Source organism: Lagopus muta, chromosome 5, assembly GCF_023343835.1.
Source record: "Lagopus muta isolate bLagMut1 chromosome 5, bLagMut1 primary, whole genome shotgun sequence".
Lineage (NCBI taxonomy): Eukaryota > Metazoa > Chordata > Aves > Galliformes > Phasianidae > Lagopus > Lagopus muta.
In genome coordinates this window covers 16,880,097-16,904,570 of record NC_064437.1, presented here as the reverse complement: position 1 = coordinate 16,904,570, position 24,474 = coordinate 16,880,097, and the positions used below count along the sequence as shown (strand labels likewise).

The 24,474-nt window shown below is 40.2% G+C and overlaps 1 protein-coding gene across 6 annotated transcripts in view; it reads right to left on the bottom strand.

Annotated features, from left to right (window-relative positions):
- The window catches only part of PTBP2 (polypyrimidine tract binding protein 2), a 48,552-nt gene extending 44,314 nt beyond the window's left edge, over positions 1-4,238 (bottom strand). For 2 of the 6 annotated variants that reach the window (XM_048944887.1, XM_048944888.1), the window contains exons 1-2: positions 4,071-4,236; positions 2,520-2,550 (exon numbers count right to left, since the gene is read on the bottom strand). In XM_048944887.1, coding sequence (XP_048800844.1) covers positions 2,520-2,550; positions 4,071-4,078 — 39 coding nt within the window. In that variant the 5' untranslated portion in view covers positions 4,079-4,236. Of the gene's footprint in view, positions 1-2,519; positions 2,551-4,070 lie in introns of all 6 variants that reach the window. The other 4 variants (XM_048944889.1, XM_048944890.1, XM_048944891.1 and 1 more) reach the window with 3 other exon arrangements.
- Between the last annotated feature and the right edge of the window lie 20,236 nt (positions 4,239-24,474).

Genomic DNA, 24,474 nt, shown 5'->3' with positions numbered 1-24,474 from the left:
ATCAAGCCATGCTGCATAGCACAAATAAACAGTAATAACTTAAATTTTACAACCTCATTAGAAATTTGCAGTTAGACTATATAACTGAGAATATTAAAAGCAATTATTCCCTTTATTTATACTTGCTTACATACAGTTCCCAGAGCTGAAAACCCTTTTTTTTTCCCCCTGTCTATACTTGCTAACTTCCACTACTAGTCTTAACAAATGGGTTTAAAACATAGCTAACAAGCTCACTTTTCTGCTTACAAAAGCAGCCTGCCACAAAATAGTTAATACAATTTCCATAGTTGATGATGATTTTGATAAATCGTATTTTCTAAGAGAAGGGTCACAGGCCTTTTCTCCAAGTATAAGGAAATAAGCTCTATAGCTGATCAGCACACATACAGCAGGTACAAAAAACTTCAAATGTAAGGTCACACAAACAGCCTGGGTAAGTTACCATGTGCAAGCACAGATAAATCCTTGTCTGCTTCTAATGGCTGCCCAATCATGATAAAAGCAGTACTAAACAAGCATTAAGTCTGCTGATGCAAGACCTTGGCACTCAAAAGTTGCTCTCTACCCACTCCCAATACAACCCTAATAACAGATGACAGCTAAGTTAAAGCCCCATGAATTTTCCCTATCATCTATACTTACTACAAGGTAAAGTATCCCCCAGCTTTAGAGCATTAGGTTTCTTAATAGGCACAAACATCCACCGGAGAAAAGAAACACACAAGTGTTTCACAATGCTTTCTAGAAAATATGACAAGAGCCAACATGAGATTGCTTACACAAACATGAATATGAATTGGTAAGAAATTCCACGTCACATTCTTCTTGGTGTCCTGACAGTTACAGAAGCTCTACGAGACAGTCCACCTTATCCTATTTATTAACAGCTTCCTTCAGAAAACCATTGTCTTTATTTTCTTCCCTATGCTCCTGTGTATAGATTGTTTCCTTCCATATCAACAATACCATTTTCACGTGACAAAGATCATGTCTTTATATACTTGCTTGCATTTCCCTGTATTTAACTTAATCATTTTCTGATACACTTCCCTTGCCTTTCTTATATTACATCCACAATTTCTACAATCAGCAGAAAGAAGTAGTTATGTCATTCGATGTGCCTTCATTCATTGTCTTGCTAGTACCTGAAAATATGGTTCCAAAATTGCTCTACACACAAAGTATTTCAGGAATGTTCAAATTCTTCTAAGATTCTAAGTTACTCATACTAAGAATTGATATTGAATCAACTTCTGAATTAAGAACATCAGAATTTTATGTTCAAATAATACACGGATTGCCTGAAATTGCTTCTTCATTAGAAATGACCGAGAGTGATTTTATGAATTGTTTTGCCACAAAGTTCTTCATGTGGTGCAGTTTATTTCTGAAAGACTTGAGTTTAACTGTCAAATACACTTCTACAGTTGTAGGCAGTTGACACTGTCCTCCCAGATAATGGGGAAAACAATTGTACCAGTCTGTATTTCTGAATGGAATGAGCTCCCACAGAAGTACTTTAATAACTGTACTTTTTGTACAAGAATGATATATCTGCAATACTGAACACACACATGGACTCAGGTAGGTTCAGAACATACAGTTTATTACAACTCCTCCTAGAAGAGAGCTTACTCAAACATAACACAGGTTCACCCAACACAGTAGCTACTGTTATCTAAAGGCTAACTGTATTATGTAAGGGCTAGCCCAAATCCAGCAGAACCACTACTGAACCTGAGCCAGGCAGCTTTACTACACAAAACCTGGTTCACCAAGCAGCATAAACCAGCCTCAGGTTTAGGCAGCTATGCAACACAGCTTCAAACTCCCAAGACAAGTGGGAGAGACCATATTCACAAGAAGACTTTCATGCATACCCTGAAATTAACAAGTTAAGTTCTCTTCTCCCACAGATCTTTCCATTCTCATTATTTCTCAAGATGTTTTTATGAAGTACTGATCCAGTTCTTGCAACAAAACTGGATACAGAAGTTAAATAAATAATTAATAACCTACAGGAAACTCCTTCCTTGTTTCAACAAATACGATAAGTTTGTAACTAAACTTGGAGAGAAAAAAATCAAGCAAGGAAAACGTTTACTTCTCTGCCTATGTAAACTCTAGCACTCTCTTTTTCCTGTATTGATAAAACAACTTTGTTTAATTTCAGCGTTAACTATTTTGAAAGAGGATGAGGGGAGACGAAAACATCAACAAAAAACAAGAGACAGCATTGTTTGGGAAAATAATCTGCAAAATAAAGCTTTAAAATAGGAATCTGATAGCACTACATTAATTTAGAACTCTTGTTTACAGTCTAGTGCCTAGAAGTGTCTTTTGTGTAGGGCCTCCAATTTATCTCTAGGGATTTTTTGTTAATAAAGCATATACTGCTGACTAAATATCAGCTGACAGTGACTGCTTAAAGTCTTAAAATTTGCAATGACACATGCTCAAAGCAGTTCATTTTGTATCAGCAGTGTACCCGCTTATTTGTTAAGAGCACATCCTACCTTCACACCAACTGCAACATCAGTGACAATGCTGTAAGAAAAAAAAAGAAACATAAGTCAACCAACTTGTTCTCGTAAAACCAAGGGCTTTTGTTGGTTTGTTCTGCAACACCAGAGTAATTAGGAGTCAAATTAGTTAACAACTTTCCCAATCCAAAAAATGTGGCCAAAGAATAAAAAGATGACAGAATATAAAGGAGAAAACTACGGAAGCTCCACCTGCTCATAGACTTCAAAGTTTCAGGTAAACATTACTCCAATGCAACACACTACTAGGCAGTACATTTAGGAAACATGGGTTTCTGGATGACGTGAGATCACAAACGGGTGAAAAAAGGAAGAACTTAAAAGTAAACACAGAACTTCTCTCACAAACCCTGTAACTAGGCATCCAGTTCAACTCAGAGAACTCCTTACAGAAGAAAGCAATAAACACAGGTTTTGAAATGAGCTTGGAAAAAGAACACATTGGCTGGTATCAAAATTTAACCATCAGATCTCCTATCTACATGGAACTCTGCAACAGGTACGCCACGGTACACCATCTTCCTAGATGCAGATTCCTAGACGCTAGAACGCTGTAACTTACACTATGCAACAAAACTCCAAAGGTAGCAGAAAACACCACCAGAAAAAAGAAAAAAAAAACACAAAGTAAAATATGAACGGGTGAAAGCATTCCACAGTGTAACAACACCCATCAGTGCCAAGACTTCTTCGGCCGGACTTGTAACTCCCAACATGACAGTCAGAAGTAACCATAATAAGCCTTTAAAACTCTCAAAGTTGAAAGGTTACGCTCCTAAAGCATGCCAAAGGGATTGCTTCTGTGTTTGAGCCAGAACAAATAACTTGTTGGGCATCTGGCAGCAGGAAGGTGCTGTGTTTAAACTGATGAAGGCAGCAGCCAGCAGCTCCCTCCCTCCCCGGGTCCAAAACTTCGGGCCCTGAGCCCTCTGCCCGCCAAAGCGAGGCCCTCGCTGCCTCCCGGCTCCTCCGGAGCGTTCCTTTCCGTGGCTCCTACAGCCCGTCTCCCACATACACAAATGCATCTTTCTACCTGGGGAAGGGAGGAAGCCAGAGGGCTACCGGGCTAAAACAAAAGAGCTCCCGCCGGTATCGCTCCTCCTCCCCAGCCCGCTCCAACACACGCCGCGTGCCGCACGGAGTGGCTCCTCGCCCCGCGCCCGGGAGCAACGGCGGGGCCGAGGGGCTCCCTAGGGCGGCGCGGGGCAGCAGCACACAGAGCAGGGGGTGGGATCGCGCGGCCCAAAGCCCTCGGCCGCGTAAACCCGAAACCCCGGCAGGGGCCCGCATTGCAGGGAGGCCGAGCTCCCCCTCCCCACCCGGCGCGGGACCCCGCGCCCCAGCCCTCCCGCGGCCGGAACCCGGCCGTCCCCTCGCCGCCGGGCGGCGGCCGCTCCCACGCCCCGCAGCCGCGACGGGACCCGGCGCGCGGAGAGGTCCAGGAGCCGAGCGGGCGGCACGGCCGCCGCCGCGGCCGACCGGGCCTCGTCCCACCCCCTCGCCAGCCCCGGCCGTCGCTCTCACCCGTCCATCGCCGAGCAGGACAAAGCGCTGACCAGCGGGACGGAGAGCCGCGCAACCGACAAGCACGGAGAGCCTGCGAGAAAATGGCGGCGGGGCCTGCACGGAAATTGCCGAACGTTGCCGAGCGCCGGATTCCGCTCCTCGTCCCTCACCGCCACGGGGCATGCGCCGGAGTTCCGAGCGCGCGCAGAAGGCGTGCCTGAAGCTTCTGCCATCAGCTGCCCGGACCGTGAGGCGGCGCGAGCCTGCCAGGCCTCGGGCGGGAACGGGGCGCGGCCGCGGCTCGGCGCGCCGTGGAAATGGGCGGTGCTCCTCGTGTCGGCGGGCTTTCCGGGAGCGCGGGGCGCCGTCTCGCTTGGGAGAGCTCCTGCCCTGTGTGAGAGTCTGTCTGATAGAGACACAGACCGTGGTCTCCTTTGTAGCTGACAACCGGTATCGTTTCAAAAATAAAGACGACTGTGCCATCGGTGCTGCGCCGGTGCTCCGTCTCTGTAAGGAACTTCTTGTTGCCGCGCTCCTCCGGCAACTCCAGTAGCAGAGCACGTGCCTGCTTCCTTTGCCCGCTTTTTTGCCTGGTCTTAACATTTCATAAGGCGTGCGAGGTTTCTAGAAAGCAATACTCACTTTATAGTCTTAAGTTACATTCAAGAAAATGTCTTTATACCTATGATGGAAAATCTGAAAATGACCTTAATGTGCCTAAAAGATCCCAAGCATAGAAGGACATTAAAGGGAGTCATCTTAAAACCATTTTACATCTCTTCTGTGATACTCCAGTTTCCTCTTTTTTTCATGACGTCCACCAAAAGCCATCTGATTAGATGAACTAGCAACACTCACTCAGTTTGTCCTCTGAGTGATTTGCTCCTCCGTATAGTGGAGATGGAGGAGAAAGCAGTAATGTTCACAGCAGAACAGAAACTGGAACTGAATTTCCAGTTTACTGAAAAATAACGTTTACTTAGCAAAGGAACAGATGGGAGAGGTAGGAATGGATGTGAATTTGTAGAGCAGAACTTTGGTCACTTTGAATCCAGAAATAAAAGAAATAGTTGATTTAGAATAAACTAAGAGCATTTAATCTTAGAAGGAAAAAAAAAATACACCAAACTATCAACATGCATTAATCCATTCAGTTGTTTATTCAATACAGTATTTCAATTTCCTCTTCAAGTAGCTTTGTCTTTAAAAGCATTTCAGTATGCTTTTGGACACCGTTGTCTGGTATATTCTTAAACAGTGATAGTAGAAGCAGTGAGTTTGTCATCTGTTTTCTCTGTAATAAGTCTTTGCCTTATCTTTCTCATAGTTTAGAAGGTCAAAAAAAAAAAAAAGTTGCCTCAGACACCTCCTTTTCCTTCTGCCCTGTTAACTTCCTGCTGAAGTGTTGTAGCAGGTATTTCAGAAAAAGGCTCAAATGCTTGGTAATAGAGAACCATTCAGTAAAACACCTCTATCAAAACCCTCCATATTTACTGGTTATATTATGAAACACTTGGGTTTGTATCTTGTGTTCATCTTATTCTAACTGGAAGTTAAGCGTGTAGATTATTATTAGCAACAGAAAAGCTCAGTGCTTTTAAAATTCTATTAATCTCATTCTGTATGGGAACTACTGAATGACAGCCTGAGCCTCTGATTGATCACCTGAGGCAAGCACTGAGTCAGCCGCAGGAGCACAGGTGAAGGCGATTAACCTGTGCTGCTGGAAGGGGGGGAGCCTGGCTGCAGCTCTCCTAGACCCCACTTAAGGTCTGACTGCCATGGAAGAAGGGTCTCTTTCTCGAGATTGCTCCTCTTGGAGTCTTCTTCTGTGAGTCCAGGATAAGGGGAAGCTTTCCATTCATTTCTAATTATCCCTCTCTAACGCAATAAGCTTTCCAGCCTAACTTCTCTGTATACTTATTGATTATACATCTGTATACTCGTTGATTATACACACTCCTGCAGTAATGTATTTTCCAAAATAATTTCCTCTGGTCACTATTTGAATGTTTCTTTCACTGATTGTTTCCTTTTTATTTCAAGAGCAGTGAATAATGAGTAGTCCTGCAGCAATTCAGTGGTTAGTGGTATATGCTTAGTGAAAGACTGTAGGAATTAGGAAGCATACAGAGATACTGTCTCAAGAACCTTGTCTCAAATTCAGTGCTGAGTTTGGAGTTGCTGAGGAAAGAACAGCATCTGTATTTGCAGAGGATATCTCTTACAAGCATTTATCTGAATACCTCTTGGCATTCACAACATTGAGAACAGCAAGTAGCATAATTTAATTGAACACTATGTAAAACATATTTCTCACTGCTTGTTTCGAGCTTGCTGCCTGATAATTTCCTCTGTTATCCATTACTAGTTTTCTTAACAAAATAGATGGGTAGTTTTCTCTCTTATCCTAACCGTACCATTCATGAATGCACATACCACCTTCAGTTTTACACTGAGAGTCTTTGTAAATTTAACTTCTCCTTTATTGGAAGTCATTCCATATTTTCAATAATTTATCTTACCTTAATCTACACCCTTCCTAATTCTACTCTAGAAGTTTGTGATGGTCCTCATTATTCATTACAAACCAAATGCTTTTATATAGATTAATATTTTTTGTTGTATTTGTTTTTCTATTATTTTACTGATAAAGCCAATCTGAATTCCACATTTGAGTGCTGCTAAACAATGAGCTGATATTTTCGCAGAACTTAAGCTCTTTCCTGTGTGGTAGTCACTCATTTTAGATTCCAGCATTTTGCATGTATAGTTTAGCTTTTTTTTTTTTCCTCCCCTGCGTATTACTTCCATTTTTCAGGACAGAATTTCACTTGCCATTTTATCATTCAGTCACAGATTATCATGAGAGCTTTCCACAATTCTTCACAGTCAGCTTTTGTTTTTATTACCATGAATAATTCAGCATCATCAGCAAACTTGGTCACCACCATAATCACTCCTTTTTCCAGATCATTTAAGAATATGCTGAACAGCAGAGGTCCCAGTGGTATGCTACAAGTGACCTCCCTCTACTGTAAAAATATACACTATTTTTTCTTGTACCTTCATATAAACTCTTGTAGTAATCTATTAGTAATAATTGATAAGTAATAAGTTATTCATGTATCAAAGAGTGTACCTGCTAATTTCGTATCACCTTAGTCTCAAGGGATCTGGGCACAGAACTTCAACAAATTCTTTTTTTGAGACTATATCATGTTGTCAGTCAATCCTAAAGCACATACATATTGACTCCTGTGAAGAATTTTATTTCTTTTGCTGCTGGATATACTTGTACATAACAGCTTTTCACTTGTCTGAATGACCAAAACTAGATACCTCTATCATCTCTTTGTTTTCCTTATATTAAGGGTGAATGGTGTTGCTAAGTACATTTGTTCCTCTGGATATTATTGGAAAGGTTGATCGTTCCATTTACCAGTTTTTGTTGCATTCAACCAAATCATTCTATCTTAAATCAGTTCTTATCAACTTCATAATTCATAAATTCCCTAGATGACTTTGAGCAAAGTCCTAAAATTTATTAGTAGCTATTCATCTTTTTGTACTCCTGCAAACAATGTCCTTAATCAACATTTCTTTCCAACAGCCTGTGTTGATTTACTTTCTTTTATTGAACTAAGTTTTAAAGCTACTCAAGTAATTCTTACAAGTGCTGTACCCTAAGTAAAAGTAATTTTTTTGAGTTCAGGTCAGAACTTGTCTTACTGGTCCAAGTCCCACAGGATATTTTCCAGCATTTTATTTCTAGTATTTCTCCTAGAAGACAGATTATTTTGGAAGGGCAAGGAGTGTTACTGTTCTCTACAGTCTTAAATACTAAAACATGACAGTTCATACTGCACTTAACTAAGCATTCACAGAGATTAAAAGATCAGATTTTGGCAATTAGATTATCATTTGCCTGCTCACCTTTCTCTCGTTTATATAGCATATCCACCCGGAAATTTATTCCCAGAGCAGGTACACCTTTTTCCACCACTTTTTCTGTTTATAAACACATGCCCATTTACTTTCATTAGGTCTGGAGATCAATTTTTGTTACATATGTGATGATTGCATATGTCTTTCATACACTGAAGGTGACTTGTTCTTTGCCTCAGCTGCTTGGTAGCAGCGCGAGGGTTGTGTCATGGGAAAAGCAGGGCTGCAGCTTTCTTCCCACCGCTTTGCTCTGTCATCGGAACAGGTGAAATGAATGATTTCTTTCTGAAAGCAAAGATATGTCTGTGAGGTTATAAGGCAAAGGCTAGGAAGTTCTCTGCTTCTCAATCTAATTAAATGTATGGATCCCTGTTATTACAGATAGACAGCCATTCTAAAGGCTGGCTGGGCATTCTAGGATAACCAGCTGAAATATCCCTACACCAAAGTAGTGATTGCTTTCCGAATATGTTAACAAAATTATTTAGTAGTTTGTGAAAAGCTAGCATTCCCATGACTGTACGGGTACCGTGACTGACAGGCACTGAGAACGGCTGCCTTGCTGATGTGTGGTTTGCCAGCCTAGGTCTGTACTCCTGCTGACAGGAGTGGACTCACACCAGAGCTTTAAGTCACAGCCTGAGTAAATAATTGCATACTTGAGAAATAAACTGCAATTGCTTAACAGTTTGTGTCACAAAATTAGGCATAGATACAAGCTTATGGGCTGCTTAGCTATATTTTCTGATCACCCTCTTAACTCACAGGCCAATGTCAGACAGAACACTTACTGTAACATCTTCAAGGATCCCATGCCTGTACAAGGCCTGAGGTCACATAGATTTAAAACATGGTAACTATAATTAGTAAAAAGATGGGAAAAAAAGTAAAACTTTTTTTTTAACAAAAAGAAATGAACAGAATGTTCACATTAGAAATTAAAGGAGCCCAAATCCCCAGCAACATAGTAAATTAAAGCAATACATTTTCAAACAAAGAAAGAAATCTCACAGCAATTTCCAAGAATGGTCTTTGCACAATTGGACTGAAATGGGAATTTTCCTATTGATTTCAGGAATCCACAACTTGAACTCTGAACTCTTTACAATTTAAAAGGAGTAAAAAGTGTCTCACAGTAATTTTTAAAAGGTCATGCCAGTGATATATGAGCTCACCTTTCCACTTTACACTTTGATGTCAGAAAATGGAATTATTTTTGCAGCACTTTTTCAAAACCGCGCTCTCACAACACCTCATCTTCCACAAGTTCCTCCAAACCGTTTTGCACCTTACATAGAAGCAATATTAGGTTCCTGGGCTTATTTAATAGAGATTGTTTTATAGACTCCTACAGGAACATGTGAATTTTCAAAAAGAATATCATAGGGAGAAAATATTTTCAGACTGATACTATTCACACTGGTGAAACGGAAATGCTTTAAGAAAAGTATCTTCAAAGAAGAGACCCAGAAATGTGACTGTTTTTAAAAACGAAAATCTTCAAAGCAGGCATCTCTTTGTGAGGAAATCCTCAAAGAGGCATTCCTCCAGAGTCAGAATCGCCGAACATGAAATCTCTTAACCTATATGAAAGCTTTGAAAACTATAACCCATTCCTAAAATTGAAGGCAATATTTCCTTGATAAAATATAGAGTTATTAAAGGGGAAAACGACTTCATCGTTGCTAACTATGGAGGTGGTCAACCCTTACTTTAACAAAAGAGGAATTAAGATCATTAAAAACCTTAACATAATGACAGTTACATAACTACATTATTTGAATACTTCAAACAAAACCATTGGCAATTGTATACTCTTTACTCTTTCATCACTGGACAAATAGTTTCATAGATACTGCAGATTTGAAAATAGCTTCTCCATTTTTAAAAATGGCAGCAAGGGAGTCCATGGATTAGAGCCAGCAGGCAATATTTGTGTGAGCCGCATTCCTAAGCGGTAACACAGAATTCTTAAAAGTAAGACTTTTCACAGTATAAAAAATAAATAAATAAATAAATAAATAAAAAAATGCAGGTATTCAGTACATTTCCCAGTTGAGAATAGAGTGGTTTTTAGAGTCTTGACTGTTTTTCCATGAAATAAATGCTTTTTTTTTTTTTCTTCCAGCTACTGGAGCCCATTAAATCATTCCTGGTTAAAAGCTTTACGTTGATGTCATGTAGAAGCACATATGTCACAACAGAGCAAGTCAAGTATCTAACCTTGATGTAAGTTAGAAAGGAAAAAAAAATAGATGACAGAACTTGTTCCTTAGAATCATAGAACATCCCAGGTTGGAAGGGATTCACAAGAACCATTGAATCCAACTCCTGGCTGCACCAAGACCTGGGACAGGAACACCCAAACCCTATGTCTGAGCACGCTGTCCAAACACTTCTTGAACTCCAGCAGCTTTGAGGCCATGACCAGCCTGTTCCACACCAACCATTCTTTGATGAAAACCTTTTTCTAACACCCTCTCCTGACACTGCTCCATGTGGTTCCCTTTGGTCCTGTCACTGTCACCAGAGAGCAGAGCTCAGCACTGCCCAGGAGTTGCAGCCACCATGAGGCCTCCCCTCAGCTTCCTCTGCTCTGGGCTGAGCAAACCCGGGGACCTCAGCCATTCCTCATATGTCTTAGCCTCCAGACCTTTCCCTATCTTCATAGGGCTCCTTTGGACTCTGCAATAGTTTTATGTTCTTATATTGCAGCACCCAGAACCACATGCAGTGCCCAAGGTGAGGTTACACCAGTGCAGACTAGAGCAGTACAGTGTGTCACATTGAATCATGATGGCCTTTAAAATGAATTCTGCTAAAGCATTTATTTGATCAAAGCCAGGAAATTACCCCACAGTGTCACTCAAAGGGTCTGACTGCTGTGGCACTCACTATTGCAACGTGAGTGAGGTGCAGATGACCCACAGCCAAGGGTAAGCCACAACCAGGCTGCCCAGAGAGGTTGTGGATGCCCCGTCCCTGGAGGTATTCAAGGCCAGGTTGGATGGGGCCCTAGGCAGCCTGGTTTAGCATTAAACATGGAGGTTGGTGGCCCTGTGTGTGGCAGGGGGTTGGAGTTTCACGATCCTTGAGGTCCCTTCCAACCCTGGCCATTCTGTGATTCTGTAAGCCAAAATGATTTTCTGAGCAAGACATTAGAGTTCACAACAGCCCGAAGAGACACAAGTGGGTTTTTTTGTTTGTTTGTTTTTCAACTGATAAATTAGGTAATAAAATACATATTGGACTACCCGAGTGGCCATTTTCTCTATTACTTGGGAGATTCTTGGCTGTAACATCCTGATCACAAACTGCTTCAGCCATGCAGACCTAAAGTGATGCCAATTACCTCCATACAACCATAAATAGAGTAGATACTGAATACTGTAGTGTTTACTCAACTCTCCCACAGCCTTTTCTTAAGCTCCCCTTACACCCCTCTCCCTTTGGGTTTTGAGAACCACAAACACTCTTAACAAAATGAGGCTGAGGTCACACATTGTAAGACTGGACTGGTTTTTAATTGCTTTGCTATATGCATTCTTCCCAGTCCTTTATTTGCCTAGCAGCAGATTAGCTGGCATCACTTAAACATCTTTCTGTATTAAATATTCTGGATAAAATTATTCTTTCAGATCTATTCATCTGAAATACTTTTTAGCATATCAATTTCACAGAACTGTGATTCTCATAGTGTTAGTGGGAGATTCAGTACATATACATAGCAGGCAAATCTGACCTAGTAATTTTCCTTGTCAAGTCTAACCCTCCCTGTCTTTGAAATTTGGAAATAATAGAAAACTCCAAATGTTTCTGAGGGCACAAATACTGCTCTCTCACCTAAATGGTATTTCCCATTTAAAATTGGTAATTTACCTATCAACCATATAACACGAATGCAGCTTTCTTTCTTATGTGACAAACAGTTTCAGAAACGTTATGTGTAAAAGGCACATCAGCTGATTCTGAGAATCTGAAAACAGGTGCTGGATAGAAGGGCAACAAGTTAGTAGGTCTGAAGTAATACTGTTAAGTTCATTACACCTCCAGAATGGATGCCATTAAAAAACAAACTAACTAAAACAGCCCTTGCATTTGACTTTCCAATAACTAAAGTACTTTATAATTTTGAGAGTAATCTTCTGTGTAGTCTGCTGTCATTTAGGACTGCTGATGTAGCTGGAGAACAAGAGCAGCCTGTCACATTGCATTATTAACTGTCTGCTGGTAAACCTCAGAAAATTTCTGCCCACTTGTGACTTAATATATCATTAACTTTTTGCAATATCTAAACCCTTAAAGAAGATATTTGCATTTTGTGAATAACCACCACCGCTCATCTCAACTTCATTCATGAATAGCAGCAACTTCAACAAATACAACCAGTTGTATAGTCCAGTGTCTTCAAGATTTAGATTGTAGCAATCTTCTTTATGGCAAATTTACATGTCTATAGCATTTACTTATTTTTCATTTCAGATATCAGTCTGATATAATGCTTGCTGCCTGATGTGGTGACATAGTAGATGTAAAAAATGATATTAAAAGGGCAAAATTTACAGCCATTATAAGCACCGAGTGTCTAAGAAATTGCTGTCATATGATAAGCAATCAAAACATTAGTATGCTGTGCTCCTGACGCAGGTTTTCAGGGGGACTTGAGTGCAGGAGTAGTAGCATTTCTCCACCTTTTGCACAGGGGCAGGCAGAGTTAAGCCTTGGCTTTGGGGCATGTGAGCTCGCTGGCTGGGGAAGGAGGCAAGGCTACTGACCCCACTCGCGGATGAGCAGCACGTTCAGAGGCGCGAGGTATCTCACAGCTCCAACCCAACCTGAGGCAATGTAGCTCCCTCCCATTACAGACTCGCACTGCTGTACAAAACAGGGCTCTACACAAACACGATCCTAAGAGCTGTAGAGACTCTGTTTACATATCTCTCAACTTCCTTCTTGGCTCTGGGAATTGTTATTTCTTTCCAGACACCAATTGCCTGCATTTGTTTTTTGTTCTTAGCTGTATTCACATCTCAAAATGTTGCGGCAATCTTCAGGCTTAAAGCTTAGAGACCACCAGACCTAAGCCTTAAATCTCTAGCTTTTAATTATCTAACAAAGCTAAAGGCATATTCTTAGCACTAGAGAAACAGCAGACTTACATGCTCAGCTGAAAAGGGAAAGTTTCAGTATACAGCACGTTCTTGTTCAGAGACTACATATTTTCATTACTGGCAAACTGTAGAATAAAGGGCTATCACAGCACCCGGCTCCTTAACTTACTCCTTACCCATAGCATGCTTCCTCACACTGTCACTTTCAGAATTAGATATGACACCCTATGCAGCGCTGTGTTAAGACCGCACTCAGTTGGACAATGCATTAATAATGCGGCTTTACAGTAGCAAAGCTTTAAAGCCAACAAGAATTGCAGGAGTAATACCCATACTCTTCTACACTCTCCCCTTTCAGTCATTTTCACTCTATTTTCCTCGTAACAGTTCACCAGAATTAACAAGTTAACAGCATTCATATGTTAGGAGGCCTTATTTTTCTTGAAGCAAATGTACTTGAATATTAGCTTTCATCCAAAGATCACAAATGTGGTACCAGTAAAAATTCTCATAAGTCCTTCATAAAATCCATTATACGTGTAGTAATCATTGTATTTTTTTTTATTTTTGGACATACTGATTCATTTCAGGTCATAGAGCAGCATGGTAGCAGAGGAAGAGACTCAGGGTTCTATTCTCACCACTGCAGTACCTTGAGAGTTGTCATAGTGACAGTGGGATTCTTTGTTAACAGGACAATCATGCCTTTGAATTCAATATCTCCAACAATAAAATACTCCATGTAGAAATTAATTAAAACTCCTATTTTATGGAACATTAAAAAGTTATATTTAAAATCCCCAAATATTCAAGAAAGCCTAGATTCAGATTGGCTACAGTCTCCTTCCTCTGTGGTGGTGTTCTCGGCATTCCCAACCATTTTGGTCAGAAAAATACTTCTAAAATTGTTTCATTGCTGAACGTAGGGACAGCCTGACACATGAGCTGTCTGAGAAGTGCAAGCTCCCTTACTGAACTCAAGCTGAACAGTCAGCCTAAGTATATACATATTAGGATTGTTATCAATTGTTTAGCGACTATCAGAGTACCTGTAAAAAATACAATGGGGAGTCTACCAACCCAAACTTATTATCATCCTAAAATAGTTCATTACCATCTCTACAATCAATAGGCATACAGATAGGCAGGATTATCATGGTGGAAAGATAATAAATGAAAAACACCCACCGATGTTGTAGACTCACAATAAACTCCACAAAGAACAATCTCCAAAAAGAGACCCTACCCAATAATAGTCAGCTCTTAAAGTCAGCTCTCTAGGAGAGGTGCAGCCAGGCTCCACCCTTTCCAGTAGCCCAGGTGAATTACCTTCACCTGTGCTCCCACAGCTGACTCATTGCTTGCCTCAGGTGGTCAATCAGAGGTTCAGGCCGTGATCAACAGTTCCCATATACCATCATATACAGTGTCTATGAGGATTTAATAATAAGCCACAAGTATCTATCCCATTTACAGGCTTGTATGAAGTATGACACATGTATAGATTAAATGCAGATTTGGACATCATCTTCCAAAGGAAGTATTTCACTTCTTAGTGGTTGACGATTTCAGTAGTCACATTAGACAGAAGGGATTTTGACACCAAGTCCACTGAAGGGAAATAGCATCTCCCAAGAAGTAAGGACACTGGATCATCCACAAGGGAAACTTTGAAATTACCTCCTAAAAGAGTTAGGAGTCAATAACAGATAAGACAAAGTATAAGGGCAAATGATTGTTTACGAGTGACCCACAGATTAATCCAAAAGATGGGGAAGTGGGAAGAAGGGAAGCCAGCAGGCCAGTCTCCCAGTCATTGGTTCTTTTGTCATACAGCCTGGGAACTCAGGGAGCACATTTCCTTGCAGTATGGATTAGGTAGCCACCCACAGCTTGTCAGCAGAATATAGAGAAGCAAGAATAAGAAGGACAAGCTTTTGCATTTAATTTAGGACAAGTGCAGTTTTATTTCTGTATTTACTATTGTCAATTTTGGATTTTGTAAATTAATATTTGGCTTCAACAACATACTTCATTGTAAAATGGCTTCTGTTAAGAGAGTTTGCAGGAATGGTGACTAAAATCACAGCATTACATCTCAACAGCTGTAATAATCCTGAAATGCAGGTTACTGGAGCCCTTTTGGAGCACCTGTTTCCAGCTATTGAAAGATGAGTAGCACAGTTTATATAGTAGTGATGCTGGGCTCTGCATGGAAGAGACACCTTTGGGCAACCTGCATTAGCAGAAGACACAGAAAGGAAACAGCTGAAAAAGAGTTATCTTCTGCTTTGTTCTCTAAGTTTGTAGTTGTCATAGCTTGTTAATAAAAGCATTCAGATTTTAATTAAGCTGAAAATGTTGCCTGAATGGTGCATTTCAGGCACATAGAACTTGCTGCAGAATGTGGCTTCTTAATTCTAGATACATAGGACCCTTATTAAATGTCACAAGAGTAAACAGAGTTTGGAGATGAGGCAAACAGGTTGTATGTCGAGGTTTTTACTTACCTCAAAACCAATTGAAGCAGCAGAAATTCTAATTGTGACTTGAATTGAAAAACATTTTATACTGTATTAATTCATCCTTCACTAAGATTTTAACAAAATCTAGAAAATAACATTCCTGAAAAGAGCAAGAAGAAGAGAATCAGAAGCCCCTTTGTGAAACTGTTACATTTACACAATGGTACTTCTGTTCAGGTGAGAGGAAAAGCAGGGGAATAGTAACTTTACATATATTTGGCTTTCACAGCCTGGTAGAACTGCCAGGAGAAATTCCTAGCAGTCACAATGCTGACCATAGCTGAGATATAGCAAGCTTTTAGTTACATGCTTATCCCCTGAGTCACACTCCATGGCCATCTTTCACCTTACTGTCTTTCCCCAGTCTACATCCTTATAAAGAGAGAAGCAGTACTTAAGTATATCATCAATATCAGCATGACATTAAGAGGATTGGTCCCAGGCTCATTGTGTACCACCTTGCTCTCCCAGATCAGCGCAAGTCATCTTTCATTTGCTCTGGGCACCCTTCATTTAATGTGGTATAAAAAGAAAATTACTGCTTACAGAAGTACTGTATCAGAGTTATCATAATGAGCATGCATGGGTGAAGATGTGAGTAAATAGATAAAATATTTTGCCTTTTTCTGCTTTTTTTTTTTTAAATATGAATGCCGATAACATAACAGCCAGGATATTAGAAGCCAACGTCTGGAATATCATCTTAATACAAGGGGAAAAAAAAGAACAAAGCAAGAAAAAATATTTTTGAAGTCAAGCAGGCAGTTAGTGACTTGAAGCAAGTTGTAATATTTACAAATGAGCACAGGTCAAGAGCTTATATAACCCATCTTTGAATTAGTGAGCTGAAGCTGCACAACTGGGCACAGTGCAGGCTTGTGGCACGGGCAGCCTCTTCCCAGCTGCACTGGTTTATTTTGATGTTCTGCCAAAAGCAGTTCTCATACTCCTCCACAAGCTGCAACAAAGCAAGTTACAGGTTATGAATTGTACAAGGTAACATTTACCGGTAGCATACACTGGGCCATGTTCCATTTCTTTAAACACCATTTATTTCTGTAATATCTTACAGTGAACAATGGACTTTTCTTTAACCAATTAAAAAGATGGAAATATTTTAATGACTGTAGAGATGAGCATCTCATTACCAAATCTACTGCCAATTCAGTGTGGTTAGCTCCTGTTTAGAAGGCAGCTTGTTGGAGCAGGCTGTGCTCCGTGCTTTGAGAGATCCTGCTTACAGACAGCACTCCTGCCTTTAAGTAGCAGTAACTTTCTTGTCTGCCTCAAGCAATTCTTTGGGATGTCACACATCAAAACACAGCTTTTCTTCGTTCATCCTAATAGGTAGCAAAGAGTTCAGAGTTTTTAGGTTCAGAGGCTGATGTAATCTTGTTTTGACCTTTCTCAACATGCAGAATGCCCTGCAGTGCTCTGCACTGGAGTGTGGCAAGCACAGCAGAATCCCCATCAATCTCATGAGGAGAAGCAGCACATCTGAGATGCGCCTCAGCTTAATAGCACTGTCACGATATCTTAAAATGGGTGTTGCAGTCCATTTGCTGCAATGGGAAGTGCCTCAATAACTGCAGTTAGCCTTGCAGAATGTTCAGCAGCAGCTCTGTGTTTCTCAATGCTGCCAGCTCTCAGTTTACTGGCAGCATTTAATGTATTTTAATTTAAAGCAAGCAGTAATAACAGTATAACCAAATTCTGCTTGAAAGTCATTGCCATTGCTATGGCATGTAGTGCCTTTTCTATCCATTGCTCTCTCTTCTACATCCACTTGGGATGCACAATTTGCCAGAGTGACAGATAGCTTTTCACTTTCCAGCTTACATGGCCAGCAGCTCCATGCTTCCCTGGGGTTAGAAACTTCAACTAATGCTGGATGCTAAATCTACACTATAGATCATAGTAATGCTTTGGTTTTATTTATAATGCTGTTCTTTCTTCTCCTAGAACTTGGCAGAGGTGCATATCCTTACAGTCATTTTGTAGATGAAGGAGTTGAAACAGGATAAGCTGTTGTGACTGGCCCACTGTCACATCACCAAGGTTTGAAAGAGCAGAGCTTGTCTTCTACCAGCTCAAACTTCTCAAAGTCAAAATCAAAATAATGACAAAACACATTTTCTTCCAACTCAGTGGGAGCTTTTTCACTGAGCTTTTTCACTGACCTGCCACTTGGTATGACAAACTTTGAATAAGTCAGAAGAATAAGAAGTGAGAAGGTAAATGAAGAGTATATAAAGTGAAGTAAAATGTGAATAAGAAACAAAAAGCATCTGCAGATTTACAAATGAGATTAAAGACCCTTAGGAAAAGTAGCCACATCATCTGTTTTAGACAACTCCTGCCATCCAAATGTGGTGTGATGCACTGTTTCACTCCTCAGCTGCCTGTCAGCCTCTCGTCCAAACAGTGAAGAGTTGCACAACCCTTTCCGTCGTCTACCAGGTTATGAAAAATATTGCCCATTATGGCAGAGGCACATTTGGCTGGATGATAAGACTTTTACGGGTCCTAGTTATTAGTTACACCACCATCTGCATCAGTGCACAGCATTTTTGCCAAGAGCAAAGAGGGCAGCAACTCATAAGAAAAAATCCGTTGTTCTGGAAGACCCCAAGGTGGCAATTTCCCTGCCTTTCAAATGTTAAGAGCATGAGTTCCCTGTACTTTTAAAACTCCAGTAGAAGTTTTAAAAAAGGTGGGAGTAAGGAAGATCCATAATCTAAGTTATACATCTTATGTTAGATGATTTTGTATTAACTATAGAGTGCAAAAACACAACTGAAAGAATGAGTTTGCTGCTTGTTCTGCAATCACATTAATCATTTTTATTTACACATGAGCAGCTTAAGGTTAGCTATGCTTCATCTACTGTGTACTGTCCATTGAGACAATAAATATTTGGGGATCTCTGCACATTTTCTTACTTTTAAGGAAACCCAGATGCAAGCAAAGGGGAGAGAATGTAAACCCCAGAGAGCCAGCCAGTCTCAGTCAAGTGCCAGCTAAGCAGCCTGTGGTGCTGCTGGTGTGCTCTGCTTTATGCCACCCAGCAAGAAGCACAGGACCTGACAACACAGCCCCCTCCTGGGCTGACCAACCAGCTGAATTGTTCTCCCAGCAGGGCTCAGATGTCATAACCACAGACATTATTGCTAAATAGTCAGCAAAAATTCCATTTGCAGTGCAAAGTATCTGACAGTTAGTACTTTGGAGCTGTATATTGCTTGAATGGAAAGCAAAATTACTCTATATGATAAAGTTAATGGTGTACAGTTTGTAAGTTAGTTATAACAACACCTCAAGCATTTCTACAAAACTTAATTTAATATTCCAACTCATTAAAAATCTTATTACAGAAACCACTTACAGGCTTTATAAACACATTTTTATATTATTAGGGAAGGATCTTAATAAAGAACAATTTGAATGCAGAAATGCACATGTAGAGTAAATTGCTTATAGTAAAACTAGCTAAACGAAATTTGCTGTCAGCAAGCCTCCTGACTAGTTTCTTCATCTGCTTTATAAATGTGCTATGTTTCAGTGTATCTAGACCTTTTCTCATAGAAAGAGTGTACCAGAGAATTCCAACAACTGAAGTAATGGTGCAAACGTTAGCGTAACTGAGGTAATGGTGCAAACACTGCCCTGTGAGCCAAAATATCCCAGAGCAGTCAATGATGAGCGCTTGGAGTTGATTATGACAATGAATGCAGCTCCCATCCCTAGAAATGTCTCTCTCTCTAGCTTAACAATTATTTAATAGTAAAAATTAAAAATGATATTGAATCTTTAGACAAACCTCAACAGCATCTCTCATAGAAAACATAGTGTTGATCTACTTCCAATAGTATTTGTTATGTGTAGCTACTGTTTTATTATATTTACTAGTTATCATCATACTGTGACACCTCATGGTGATGTACCAGCAAAATTAATCATTAAAAGAATTACCTGAAAGCAAGTATATTTCATCTACATAATGTTTTTTTAAACTAAAGCAATAGACTGATAGTGACTTAATGGTTGATTTGCAATCAGAATAAGAACCAATACCATTTTACATTATCTGCTTTCTTCATGAGCATTGCTGTTGTTGATTTTCATATTATGCAAATTTCAGAAATCTGTAAGATTTGACTCTTCTGTCGCAGATATTTTTATTCGTATGTTTTGAATTTTGTGCACTCACAGCCTCAAATAGTTATAATTTCAAATCCCTATAAATAACATAATTTGTTGTTTTCAGTATCACTTAAAACATTAATCTGCAGATCCCTATCTTAATGAATTAGTAGTGTTTTCTATGTACAAAATAAATACAAAAGGTCAGCTTATTATCCAAAAAACTACTGTGAAGTGAGAGAATTAATTTTGTTTTTCTGCTGAAACTGCATGCAATCACAGAGGTTCATAGGGGTGAAGTATTATTAAGTTCTGTTCACTGACACATACCACAGAATACGAAAAAAGAGCTAAGAAGTGCAGGTCACTTAAATTACTCCTACATGCAATCAGGTTGTTTAAAAAATGGGCTTTTCAGACATTTTGACGGCAGTCCCGTAGCTGCAGTTAATCCTCCATTTATCCCTGCTCCTCTCTACAGGGTGCACTTGCAAGCCTGCTGAAGCCAAGTCCCACTCCTCTAGATCTGCAGAGAGCACGAGCCCTCTCAGTGAGGTAGGTTCAAAGTGGCAGCTGTGGGAAGGTCACTTGAGCCAGAAACGGAGTAGAGCCTGCTTCTGTTCATCTCTTATAGTGGCAGGAAGGGGCATGAAGGGATGGAAAAGTGTGGGGCTTCTGGGAAGTGGGTCAGGGATAGAAAAGACAGTGGATTATGTAATTATTAATATGCCATTATTTATGAAAACACTGAACCAGAAGCAAGATTCGCTAGAGAGAATATAGGGAGGAACCAACCATGGCCATGTGTACAACAGCCACGGCCTGTCTGCATTAGTATTCTCTTTACCTTCCTCCATTTTCAAAACCCAGTGCTCACCAGCAGGCTGTGGGTGTACAGAGCTTCGCCTGCTCTGACTGCCTCATGTGCATCTGGCCCCATTCTTCCCTTCCAGCCTGGAAGCACCTGAGGTCCTCGCTCTTGTGAGTCCACACCCAAAGCAAAATTCATAATTTGTAATTCATAGCTTTTTTCCTTACTACCACGCCTGAGGATGAGGGAAGAGGTGGCCGCCTTGTCTCATACCTGCCTGCCTTATCTCATACCTGCAAGTTCTTCAGCCAGGATCCCTCTCACATCTCAGGAGATCGAAAAACTGCAGATGTCACAGCTGACTTCTGGAGGTTTTTTGCAGGGAGAAAAGGTAGGTGGTGCAATGAAGAGTGATGTGAGGACATGGCCAAGCTCTGTGGGGGCTTCTGCTGCCCCCAAGCTATCATCGCTTTGCAGTTTAACCCCACAGGTGTCTTAGAACCACACAGTCATTCCCTTACTCCTTGTCTTCACAGTGGGATGGAGCAGAGAACTGAAAAGAAAACAACATAGAACTTGTGAGATAAAATTGTTTGCTGAGATAGAGAAAAAGGAAAGGATACTAACTATGACTATGTATATGTGTATACATATATATATCCTGTCAAGTATATGTACATATATACTTGTCTGTAACAAGTGATGCACAAACAATGTCTCACCACCCAACAGCTGATGCCCAGCATGCCCCTTGAGCAGTGGAAGAGAGTGAAATGAGCTTCCATTCCATTTAAAATTCCTTCTGCTTGATGTCATATGGTATGGAATATCCTTTCGGCCAGTCTAAGTCACCTGTCCTAATTCTGTTCCCCCTCAGCTCCTTGGGCCCTTCACTGTGAGAGGCCTTGTGTCTGTACAGCACTGCTTAACAGCAGCTATAAATATCAGTGTGTTATCAACATTGTTTTTCTTCTAGAACCAGAACATAGCATCATACCAGACACTATGAAGAAAACAATTTAATTCCAGCTGAAATTAAGACACATTGTTACTTCACGCTAACCCAAACACCCCAAGAAAGCATTTCTACAGTATTTAATTGCACTTCATGCCTGGCTGTGCGTTACACAGTCTCTAAGGTATAAAGAAATCCAGTCATGTTTAGCTGTGTTCTCTCCTTGGCCCTTCTAAGCTCTCCTGATCCATAGCAATCTAGACTTGAGGGATGATGAGATGCCACTTGGATATGGCAGTAACAACATGAAACCTTTTCCTTGTGAGAGACTCTTTCTACCCAGGACATGGGCAGTCCTACAGATGGTCCCTGCCATGTGGGCTGCACACCACCTAGTCCTTGAGATTCCTTGCAGACCTTCCGGAGGAGCACTTGCAGATTGCAAGTTTGAAGTCTAGCAAGTGTGGACTTACACCATCGTGCCTGTAACCCCCTACTCCAGAGGAAAGGAAGGGGAGAGGTCTTGCTCTAGAACAAATTTGACTGTACTGTTTGCCTGGGATTTTTATTTTTATTTCTATTTTGTAATGTGTTCTGTTGTTTCTTTTTCAAAAAAATTTGGGAAGTGAGTATGGTGTTTCACAGACCTGTGTCATTTCACCATTCTCTAGCACATTTGCTCATGACCCTTTCATTTATTGCTGGAGTAGGTCTCGCATTTACAAGTATAGAAGACTTTAAAAGAATGTTGGTTTTTTTTTTTCTCTTTTCAATATCTATTCTATTGATGCTGCCCTTGTGGGCTTTGTATTGCTGTACCTCACTCCCAATGCAAATGTCATCATCAAGTGAAAATAAACTTTAAGACTACCTAAAAGTATACCTAACAAAGTAGCTTTGTTTGCCTTAAGCAATTTAATATAGCTTCAGTATAAAAGTTTGCCCACATGTGGATGAAAAAGCTTTGGCGCATCTGTATGCACTCCCGATCTGACTTTTCTCTCCTTTGGGCCCATGGGCTAAAGTGATTTTAAGGTGCCTGATCATCTTTTAAGTACATAGCCCACAAAGTTCAGCTGGAGCTTTGTGATTAAATCCCAGCTCAAAAGCCAGAAAGCTGAAGAGGCAGCACTAAGCCTACAACCAATGTGCCTTTAGCAGTTCCTTTGTGTGGCATCTCTAGATGCAAAATCTAAGAAAAAATGGTTGAAAAAATGTGCTTGTAATGTAATTATAAACACAGTCCTCCAATTCTGTAAATGTCTGATGTTTCAATTAAAATAGCAGCTACTCATTCATTATCAGGACTTATCGATGTGAGACAGAAGGAGATTGAAATGTTTTTTTTCAAGCCATAGATGTTATTTTATCTCAGGAAAACGTCAGCAAGTTTTTGAGGCAGAATCTTGAACTTTTCTACTGCTTCTGCTGTGCTATCACGTAGGTTGTCATGATCCCAGTTCTTACTGTGACAACTCCAACAAAACATGCTTTATGTCAATTCTTAGAGTTCCATAGCAAGATGCTATTCACTGCTAATGCATTTTGTTTCATACAAATACAGAAAGAATATGTGATAGGTCACAATTATCACCTTGTTATTTTTAGTTAAAGTACGTACTTTACCTTGTTCATTGCTACAGGGGCTCCACAGCTGATTCAGGGCTGTGATAGCGACTCAAATCAAGTTAGAAAAAGAACATTAGCATTACAGTCTGTACAAACTATGAACCAGAAAGCTCAGATTCAATTTGGGGATGACAGAAGGCTGGAGATGCTTCACCTGCTCTTAATAATGTCATAACTGCTACACAACCAGATATGTTAGATAAGGATTTCCTGGTTTAATGGTGAGCATAAATACAGAGGACCAATGCTCCGCCAATGCAAAATTATATAGCTCTGTTGAAATAATGGAGCTACAATGATCCAGCAGAGTATCTGGAGACAGTTAAGGATTCTGTTTTCATGAAACTTGGCAGGACTACTCAAATCAGTGAGATGAGAAAGAGCGGGCAAGTAAGCAGAAAACATTTTACCTGGCAAAATTCAAAGCTTCCATTTCTGGGCTTTCTGAAAAGCAAAGGATGGGTAGGTGGGCTCTGTTTACCACTCTTTTAGCTCAACCATTTATGCAGGCAACCAGTAGTCCTATGGTTATTGCATCCTGTTTTGTCAGTTACTTTTTTCTTTTGTGACACTGATGTATTAAATATTGGGCTTTGGGTTTTATTTCTTTCTTACTATCTGTAATCCAACCAAATGAGTCTTTCTAGCTGCCTTTAAAGCAGAGTAAATCTTCTTTTCTAAATCATTAGTAAACAAATCCTTAATGTTCATTGTCAGATCCAAGCTAGAAGATATTTTGTGTGACCACAAACAAATCACTGTCAACAGAAAAAATAGGTGTTACATCACAAAATACCTTTAAGCATATTTCAATAGAAAAAGTATACATCAGCATCAAATTTTTTTGGAACTAGAAGAAATCCTAGCACAGAATCCTACCATTCAGTCCATGTAGCTTATTCTAGGTATGTGGATGAAATGATGTGCTAGGGAGACTACAGTGTACAAATAACAATTACCACATTTCTCCTCAAAATCATGCTAATTCTTAGGAAGTCAGACATATTTCTTGATCAAGCCTCTGTTCTAGAAAGAAAAATAGATGCAAAGTATAATAAACGGTAATGAATAACTTAAAGTCCTGCTTTGCATATCCATAATGCCCTAGTTCTAAAGATTTCAGATCACGCTTCATAAACTTTAATTGAGCTGCCTGTATCCCTGTGACATAGGAAAAGATTATTTCCTGTGTTTTATAGCTAGATGATAGCAGAGAGAAATGCAGAGGCAAATCCTGCCCTCAAGCAAAGGGCCATGGAGAGTCTCCTCATTGCCTTCCCAGTACAGTGCTTCTCTGCAG